The sequence below is a fragment of the Aquila chrysaetos genome, unplaced genomic scaffold, assembly GCF_900496995.4.
Source record: "Aquila chrysaetos chrysaetos unplaced genomic scaffold, bAquChr1.4, whole genome shotgun sequence".
NCBI lineage: Eukaryota > Metazoa > Chordata > Aves > Accipitriformes > Accipitridae > Aquila > Aquila chrysaetos.
In genome coordinates, this window is record NW_024470428.1 from 19,617 (window position 1) to 29,768 (window position 10,152).

At 42.6% G+C, this 10,152-nt stretch overlaps 1 protein-coding gene across 1 annotated transcript; it reads right to left on the reverse strand.

Moving 5' to 3' along the window:
- Positions 1–7,730: 7,730 nt before the first annotated feature.
- Positions 7,731–9,782, reverse strand: LOC115338539 (endogenous retrovirus group K member 8 Gag polyprotein-like). The gene has a single exon (XM_030007153.1). The coding sequence runs from the start codon at positions 9,780–9,782 to the stop codon at positions 7,731–7,733; it is 2,052 nt and encodes a 683-aa protein (XP_029863013.1).
- Positions 9,783–10,152: the final 370 nt, after the last annotated feature.

The window sequence follows — 10,152 nt, forward strand, 5'->3', positions numbered from 1 at the left end:
GATAACACTGATGTTTTCAGTTGTTGCTAAGTAGTGTTTAGGCTAAAGTCAAGGATTTTTCAGCTTCTCATGCCCAGCCAGCAAGAAAGCTGGAGGGGCACAAGAAGTTGGCACAGGACACAGCCAGGGCACCTGACCCAAAGTGGCCAAAGGGGTATTCCATACCATGGGACGTCCCATTTAGTATAGGAACTGGGAAGTGGGGGGTGGGGAATCGCCGCTCGGGGACTAGCTGGGTGTCGGTCGGCGGGTGCGCATCATTTGTACATTCCAATCCTTTCATTATTGCTGTTGTCATTTTATTAGTGTTATCATTATCATTATTAGTTTCTTCTTTTCTGTTCTATTAAACCGTTCTTATCTCAACCCACGGGTTTTGCTTCTTTTCCCGATTTTCTCCCCCATCCCACTGGGTGGGGGGGAGTGAGTGAGCGGCTGCGTGGTGTTTAGTTGCTGGCTGGGGTTAAACCACGACAGAGCTGCAAATGTTGTATGAGGTGCATGACACATGGTTAAGCTATCACACTTCATAGCACAACTATATATGAAAACCCTTTATCTGAGAAAAAAAAATGTGATAAGTTTAAATGCCCTTTGCTAAGATCTAGGAAAAGTGTTGGGGTTTTTTTTCTGAGGTTATACAGTGTGAAATGTGTTCATCTGATTCGTGTCAATATAAACAATGCTAGGGCCGCATAATAAAATGTGACCCTCACTGTATATGTAATCTTTAACCATTTTGTCGGTCCTCGTATAACCAGAGGCCAGGAGGAAACAGATGATATGTATATAGTTCTTTTTTGCCAGCCCAAAACCGGTTTTGTTGTTAACTGCGCAGTGTTAAACAAAAGATCCTAGGGAAGAACTGAGGCATTTATCATAGTATTAAGCGAGGTTACGAACGGGGTGATCTTTAGTATGTATGAATAGAGGGTGTATTGAAGTGGCAGTGTGTAAGCAATATGTTATATGCATTTGTTGGGGGGGGGAGGTGTCTGTTGCGAACTTGCTTAGGTTTTGATGGCCACAGCTGGTGTTGTGCAGGGTGCTGCCTGTTGCACAGGATGTCTGCTGTCATGCCTGAGCAGCGAGGAGCAGTGAGGAGATACATTGTATAGAAGACCCCTCAGCCAATGAGGAGAGTACGAGAAGTTTCTAGGAGAACTGAAGACCCCTCAGCCAATGAGGAGAGTTCGAGAAGTTTCTAGGAGAACTGAAGACCCCTCAGCCAATGAGGAAAGTTTGAGAAGTTTCTAGGAGAACTACTGCACCTGCACAACCAGGAGGAGGAGAGTCTCTTGGAAGGACACGATGTAACTAATGTTAGACTATAAAAGAAGCTGGGTTGTTTTTCACAGTGTGCATCTTGGTAGAGCAGAGACTCCCGATGCACCCAGCGCTGTTTGCTTGCCTTTATTCATTTAATAAATTGTAAACTTTGATTGGAATCCTGTTTGAGACTAAATTCATTTATCACATACAGTATTCCAGGACTTGGCCCCTATGTATGTATTTACATACATACTTGCCCCCTATTACGTATTTAGACAGTAATCCTTTCTCTTTAGTTTAGTGATTTAACGTAAAAGCTCTAGACAATCATTGGACAATAATATTTAGTACTACAGTAACACCTGTTCATTAAACTACAGCAGGGCATGGGGTATACCTGTGCAGATTTTTACTGAAGTTATCTCAAGAGGTATTGTTTCAAAAAGTATTGACTTTAAAAAGAAAGGAATATCTTGTTTCAGAGTAAAACAGTACTGTTACTGTTCTGTTTGTTTTTTCCAGATGCCTGAAACATATTGTGGCATAGTTACCCTTATCACAGGGATGAGCAGTCTATTCTGTGGACTACAGGTCTCTAGATTTTAATCTTAAAAGCAATGGAAACTATGACTAGAATTTTACATTAGGAATGATTGTTCACATCAGATGATTTTGATTAAGATAATTTCTGTCAACGGCTAGTCCATTACACAGGATATTTTTCTCCTTTTAAAAGGCAAATGAGAGAATTATTATTGTGGATATTCCTTCATAATACTGTTACTTGCATTATTAGAGCATCTGGGAGTTCCAAGTTATGGACTAAATCCATGGACGGTATTGTGTAAACATAGAGCAAAAAGATGATACTTGCTCCAAAGAGTTTAGAGTACAAATGAAAGGGCAATAAAAGAAATTCTCTTCCTGATGCTGTGGTGGATTTGGTATCTTGTTCTTCATGAATACTATAGAAACATTATTTGTTCTCTAATAGTATCAGGCTACATATTTCTTTAGAGGAAGATGGCAGTGGCAAGAGGTAGGACTCCTTCCTGTGGCACATCAAGCCATCAAAGCTGCAGCTTGAACACTATGAGAAATATTTCATCCCAATGTCTAAAAAGAGTCCTCTTTTATAACACCATGTTGTCACTACTGCTGGGCTCTATATTTCTTTGTAGCTTGCTTTGTACATGGGTAACTTACCAAAGTGCACTAACATTCTAATCATAAATGCAATTCTTAATAGATTTTATGTTGCTTACCTGTAAATGCATCACAATCCAATTCAAATTTTCCAGACCCTTAGTATGCCTGAACAAATCCATATAAAACTTCTGACAGTAAAGAGAAAAAATGGAATGTGCATGTGGATTTTTAGCTTTTTTAAATATTCTTTTTTTTAATATAATTTTTGTGTAGGTGACAGCTGTGTGTTATGAATTAATGCACATATTTGAACTATCTTCTGTATATTACACATTTCATTACACCTACACAAATGTATAGTCATGCAGAAGAATAATTAAAAAATTACATTACATTAAAATAGCAGACCTATCAACCACACAAATCCACAAAACCAAAAATTCTACTCACAGCTTTTGACATTGTAGCATTATATTGTATAGACATTATTCCACTAGCCAGAGATCCAATGATAATGCCTGAGCATAGCAGAATGACTTTCATCAATGTCCTCTATGAGGCTCTAAACTACCATGTGCTCTGTGAAGAATACACCTCTGTTCTCAGTACCAACAGACTTTACTCCTACTAAATTAAATATTACCACTGAGGTCACCAGGCAAGATCTGGATCCAGACGCACCATATTTTGCCTGAACTGTTCAATTTGTATCTTTGTAAAACTGCATGTTCTGCAGGACAGGGATCCTGTTTGCCTCTGTGACTGTACAGCACTTGACATTGTTTGGGTTGGTTAGTTAATTAAATAGTAGTCAAAATAATCAAATTCATTGAAAGCAGAACTGAAGCTTCTAAAGTTACTCAGTAAAAGATATATCAATTTTAGCAATTATATAATCCTTTAGTTTTAACAAGTATGCTCAGAAGACTGTCTGTAGAAGAATACCTTTTTCATAAGCCCTATATGTATATAAAAATGCTATGTCTTCTTCAGTTCGTAACTAAAAATAAAACATATGATATTTATATATTGTAATGGTTTTGTTAGACAAAGCTCCTGTTCTTATTTATGTAATTTAATTTTCCTTTCTTTCATCTTGATCAATGAAAACAGACTATTTCAATTATTTTCTCTAATTCTTCTTCTTTAGCATACTACTGCTAAATTGTATTGTCTGCACTAAAGCAAATACCAGAAAATATTTTAATAAAAAGTATTTAGCTTAGATTTTTCTATTGATCTTTGATTTAAATTAAAACAATACTAAGATGTCTTCAATTTTTCCTGATGGCCTTCACTCTGACACAGCACAGAAAATAATTTTATCTTACTTCAACATTCACCTCAGCTATCATTTTTACCCTTCCTTCCTTGCCTTTGACAATACATCTTATGCCAAGAAATTAATTTCTTACAAAAGAAAATTAAAAAAACCCTCCAAACTCCCAAATCCCCAGCGGCATTAAGTTCTCCCTGTTTTTTCTTCCCTGGATATCTTTGCATACGTTTACAGGACTATGATTATCATGCAGTAGGGGAAAATAGGCTAGCTTTGAACTAGGTAGTTTAACCATTGTTAATTAACCTACAGCAACACAGAACTCAATGCCAACCAAAAAACTATGCAAAAAGCTGTGGAAAGGTTTGGTTGATTAGGTTATGCTGCCATAGCTAAACTGCTACAGGGACTCTCTCAGCTATGGAGGGCTTTGCTCTGATGCCTTGAACAAAGGCAGGAGAAGGAAAATTTTACTGTATCGCTGTATTAACGAACTTTTGCTTGCTTGAAAACTTCAAAATTTTGGTATGTACTAATTAGATAAGAAAAAACCTTGAGCCTTGTCAATGGTATGTGTTGGAGGCGCCAACAGACAGGAGGCCTCGGGCCTGATGTGCGTCAACAGACAAGAAGCCTTGGGCCTTGACGATAAGCTTTGAGTTCTGCTGAGTTTTTGTAATTAAGAATTGCCAAGGCCAGTTAACTAGGAGAAAGAGATGACCCACACTGCGCGTGACCAAAGGGTGGTCACTATGTAAATGATAATATGAATATGTATGACTGGAATAATATAAATTTTGCTTGCTGTAGGTAACGGTGTGCACGATAGGTGGAGCGATCCCCCGTGCACCCAGCGCTGCAATAAAGAATGCCTGCTTTCTAAAACTCCAAAATCGAGTCTTAGAGAGTTTCTTCAACCGGCTTTTTCGGTAACAGCTCTATCAGGAATAGAAAATGTAATGAAGAGAAGGTGTGAGTGTTTTGACATTACCAGATCATACAACTTAGTTTATAGACAGGGCTGTACAAATGCCAGCAAATGTATTTTTTACTGTAGATAAGAACAAAGTAGTTTGGAGGCTGAATAGTTCTTACTCAGAAGTAAGACTTATGCAAATTGAGTGGATAAATGAATAAGATAAATGATCGCTTGGAAGAATTTATAGACTAAATTGTCAAAATTTTGTGTATAAAATTATTCCACATGTGTACGTGAATACATACCTAATTTGCAAATATAATATAGCAATTTTATATGCAGATGAAACCACTGTATGGGCAAATTACACAATAACTTGCTACAGGTATGCATAAATAAACCCATCACAGTATTACTAACTTGTCCATGTAATACTAATATATACGTGAAATGCAAATGCAGTCCTGAAAACCTGCCCAAACTAGATGGTAGCAGACTGTCTATCCAGTCTACTCAAGGGCTACCTTTTTTTTTTGCCCATTATTTTCAGAAAATTGGGACTCATTTCCTTAACAGCAGCTAGGTTATCAGGTGTGTAGATCTTGTTTTCTAAAATGGACATAAGAAAGAAGCAAGATAGACAGGCAAACTGACAACTTTGGCCCAGTGACATGCAGGTCTTCACACAAGAGGGAGTTGCTGGAAGCTTTTGCATCCAGCAACATACTGAGACACAACATGTTTCTTTTAATATGCATGCTTTTAATATGCATGACATAATATGGGGAGCGGCGTTCCTGAATCTCCATCCATAACAGCTTCAACACCCCAAATAACTTTTCATTTCCCACCTGACCAAGCACAGCCTTATCCAATCTTTGAACCAAACCCGCCACATAAGCTGAATCGGTGACAACGTTTACAGGATCTGGAAAATGTTGAAACACCATCACCATTGCTCGAAGTTCTACAACTTGAGGGGAGCCTTCTTGCTGTTCTATCTTCTGTTGCCATTGCTGGCCATCATGCCACACAATGGCTGCTTTTCCTGTTTTTCCTGAACCGTCAGTGAACACCGTGGGACCAATCACCGGCTCTGATTGACTTAGTTGCTTTTGTGCAAAGCGTATTTGACTTCCCATTTTAATTAACGGATGAGAGGGAAGATGATACCCAATTTGCCCAGTATAATTTGCCAAGGCTGCTTGCAATGCGGAGCTATTAGCGAGACACCATTCAAAATAATCGGTTTTAACAGGCACAGTGATACATTCCGGGTCCCTGGCTATCAATTCCATACATCGAACTCGGGTCTTTACGATAATTTGGGCTAAAAGCTCAAAAAGACCTGGGGCGGTTTTGTTTGGTCTGAACGGTAAGAAGGCCCATTCTAACACATGCAATGGATCTGGCCAATCAGAATTCCATTGTGCGATCATGGCAAAAGGTACCAATTTGTCTATTAATACAAAAACCTGAACTGAAACTGTCAGATCAATTCTCCACACATGTCTATGCACAATTGCTTGCTCTACTTCTGTAATTACCTGTTTTGCCTCAGGGGTTAATGCCCGTGGTGCAGCAATATCTGTATCACCCTTCAATAAATCCAAAAGTGGCTGTAATTTCGATGATGGCAACCCTAAATAGGGTCGAACCCAATTGATCACTCCGGCCAATTTTTGTACATCATTTAAAGTTTTTATCTCCAATTGTAACTGAATGGGTTGTGGTGCGACCGTCTGATTTAATATTTTCATACCCAAATACAGCCACGGCTGTTGACGCTGTACCTTTTCAGGTGCAATAACTAGGCCTAATCGCTGTAGTGAATCACGTGCTGTGACTTCCATTTCGCTTAACATCTGTTGAGATGGAGCGGCTAACAAAATGTCATCCATATAATGATAACAATAGCATGTTGGGAATGCAGCACGAACTGGACTTAAGGCCTTTGCCACAAACCACTGACAAATGGTGGGAGAATTTTTCATTCCCTGAGGCAAAACTTTCCAATGATACCTTTTCGCCGGCTCACTGTTGTTCACTGAAGGTACAGTGAAAGCAAACTTCTCCATATCAGGTGCGGCTAAAGAGATGGTGAAAAAACAATCTTTTAAGTCCATTACAATAATTTCCCATTGCATTGGAATCATAGTTGGAGAAGGTAACCCTGGCTGCAATGCCCCCATGGTTGCTATTACCTCATTAATCTTTCGTAAATCATGCAATAGCCTCCATTTTCCAGATTTCTTTTTGCTCACAAACACTGGTGTGTTCCATGGGCTATGAGAGGCCTCAATATGTCCTGCGGCCAATTGTTCTGCAACTAAAGATTTCAAGGCGAGGAGTTTTTCTTGATTGAGGGGCCACTGATCCACCCGCACTGGTTTATCTGTTAACCAGGTCAGTGCCAGTGTCGGGCGCTCCACGCCCTGCAGCACAGTGGCCCCTATGAAAAATCCGTGGTAAGACGCACCCCCCATTGATCCAACACATCTCAACCCCATAAATTAAGTGGCAAAGTGGTGACATATGGCCTCACAGTGGCTTTCTGTCCCTCTGGGTTGCTTATTAGCACAGGTTTTGCTGCAATAAAACTATTTGAAACTCCACCTACACCCAACACTCCTTCCACATTTACAACCAATGGCCACGAGGAGGGCCAGTTACGCTGCGCTATGATGGTCATATCAGCCCCAGAGTCCAGCAAACCTATCAATTTTATCTGTGATGGGGATGCATTTGCCATAGTGAGGGTACAGGTCATTTCTGGCCTGCTTTCCGTAATGCGTTGCGACCAAAATACCTGCGGCTTTCCAGTGGACCCAAAACCTTGAGTACCACGAGTTGCCTGTTCTGTCGCAGGCACACAGCTCATAAATGGTACGAGTTGAGCAATTCGTGTGCCTCCTTTTATAGTGACTGGAGGGGTTGCAGTAGATACCATTGCACATATTTGCCCGTGGTAATCAGCATCAATAACTCCCACATGCACCATTAACCCTTGCAAAGTACTACTTGATCGTCCTATTAGTAAGGCACTTAATCCTTTACCCATCGGTCCCCAGGCTTCCAGGGGCACTTTATGCACTCCTTGGGTAGATAAAGTTACTGTGTGGGCGGTGCATACATCCATCCCGGCTGCTCCCTGGGTTTGTCCCCGTAACTTGTCACAAAGGCTTGTGGTGTCTGCGCTGGCTGTTGTACCAGAAAGGGGTTGCTGGAGTGGTAGGGCATTTGTGTCTGCACGCACCCCTTCGCGCTCTTTCTGCCGTTTCCCGACTGGAGGGGTTGACCGTTAGCATGAAATTTAGATTTACATTGCTTTGCAAAGTGTCCCAGCTTTCCGCACTTAAGACATGTAGCTGCTCCCACGGCCACCTGCCCGGCTCCTCCTTTTCTATTTTTAGCAGGACAGTTAGCCTTGACATGTCCAGCCTGCCCGCAGCAGTAACATTTCTGATTAGACATACGCATTGCAGACATAGCTGTAGCTAATGCAGACATTTTGTGTTCAACAGAGCCCACCTTCCCGCAAGCCATAATCATAGCTTCTAGGGTTGGATCCCCAGGGAGCGTCTCAATCACCTTTTGACAATCTGCGTTAGCATTGTCACGGGCTAACTGTTTTACCAGCATTTCTCGTATATGTGCATCAAATACCTGCCGCTCTATAGCCCCCATCAATTTCTCTACAAACGACAGAAACGGCTCTTTAGCCCCCTGTTTAATCATGGTATATCTTGCCTCAGGCTCCGCCAGCTCCGCCGTTCGGAGCAAAGCTTCTACACCAATAGTCTTTACTTGCTCCAATACAAGTGGATGCCATTGAGCTTGATGTTGAGGATTATTAAATTGACCAGTCCCAGTCAGAACATCAGCTCCGTTACCATAACGTGGATCGGTTTGTGAAAGCTGCAAATTGTGTACTGCTTGCGCCTCGGCTCTCTGAGTCCAGATACTACGAAAAATGGCGCATTGCACAGGTTGGAAAATAATTTGAGCAATTTGAGCAATATCATAAGGTGTCATTTCTTCCATAGTTAATAAGCGTATTAATTGCATAACTACGGGGGAGTTGGGACCATATTGCGCAGTTGCCTTTTGTAAGTCCTGTATAACTTTCCACGAATATGGTCTATGTTCATCCATAATTCCTTGTCCTGGATCACCCCGTACCACGGGGAAAGCCATCGCCCCAGTCCCCCTTAAATTCGTTTCACCGGAGCTGCCTGCTGTTACAGGAACGTTAATTTGCTCGGACAGGTCCCAGTTTCCTTCTTGCAGAGCTCGAGCTTTCACCTGCTGCCAGAATTTCAGGGGGTTGTGGGGACTGACAGTAATTCGAGCCGGCGGGAGGACCCAGGGCTGTCCTCGGCAACGCGAGCCTCCCTGTGACTGTCCCTCCTTCGGTGTTCCCGCAGACCCCCCAGATTCAGGATCCCCCATATCATTGCCCATGGGATCACCCCAACCCTCTGATGTTTCGGCTGGCAGAGGGGGGTACAGGCATGAGGTCCCCTGTTCCCCTCCCCGCGCCCGGGGGGGGCTATTCATCCCTTCTCGACCCTCTGAATCAGGCGGCACGGGGGGGGCGGACGGGTTAACCGGCGCCTCTGCCGTTTCAGCGGGGCATACGTCACTACCAGGAAGCAAGTCCCGGGGCCGCTCATATGTTCTATCTTTAATAGTCCGAGGATGTCCTGAGGGCTGCTCATCGTCAGAGTCATCAACGACAGGGTTCTTTTGTCGGCCCCGTGGCTTTGGCTGCCCTGCGCGCTTGCCAGAGGACTGGGCAACAGACCCCACGTCCTCTGTGGGAGAGGACTGTCCTCCCCCCGCGATGGGGACGTCTGGCTCCTTCATCCTATCCCTTTGTTCTCTAATGTCTTTGACGGTTTCAAGGAGCAGGTACCACGTCATCAGGAGGCTGGCTGCCTCCTTAGACCCTCGGGACGCACTGTCAAACAGCTTGTCCCCGAGTCCTTGCCACACAGGCACACTAAATGCAGTCACTGTATCTGCTTTATATCCGTGTTGCTTGCCCCATAAGAGCATTTTCCACAACATCAACTCTTCTACTTTAAGTCCTCTCTTTTGCAATATTACTTTCCACATATTTACAATTCCGGCGTCCTCTTTACTGAGGGTCCCGCCCATGTTCCCGGCAGCTCACCTGTTTATCTGCAGGTGTCAAGTATCGGTCCGGACTAGCAGCTCTTCCCGCCGCTCTCAAGCTATGCTGGGCTCCGTCTCCACTGCCCTCCTCGCAGTCACAAGCATTATTTACAGCATCACGTCGGGGTCACCAATTGTCGCGGTCGAGACGGACAAACGACAAGTACGCATTCTTATAGTACAAGCAAAGAAGGTTTTTTTATTACTACAAGCCAGCAAATTTATACCCATTATACTTGTTACCTTGTACATATGTCTGTCCCTTATTGGTCAAAAAGTTGTCAGAAGTTGTTTTTCTCACCCCTCATTGGGTGACTTTTTCAGGTTCCTTATCATAACTGCAAACAGTCAA

Bases quoted from the DNA above. Each gene is read 5' to 3' on its own strand.
- LOC115338539 (XM_030007153.1), bottom strand. From the start codon at position 9,782: ATGGGCGGGACCCTCAGTAAAGAGGACGCCGGAATTGTAAATATGTGG.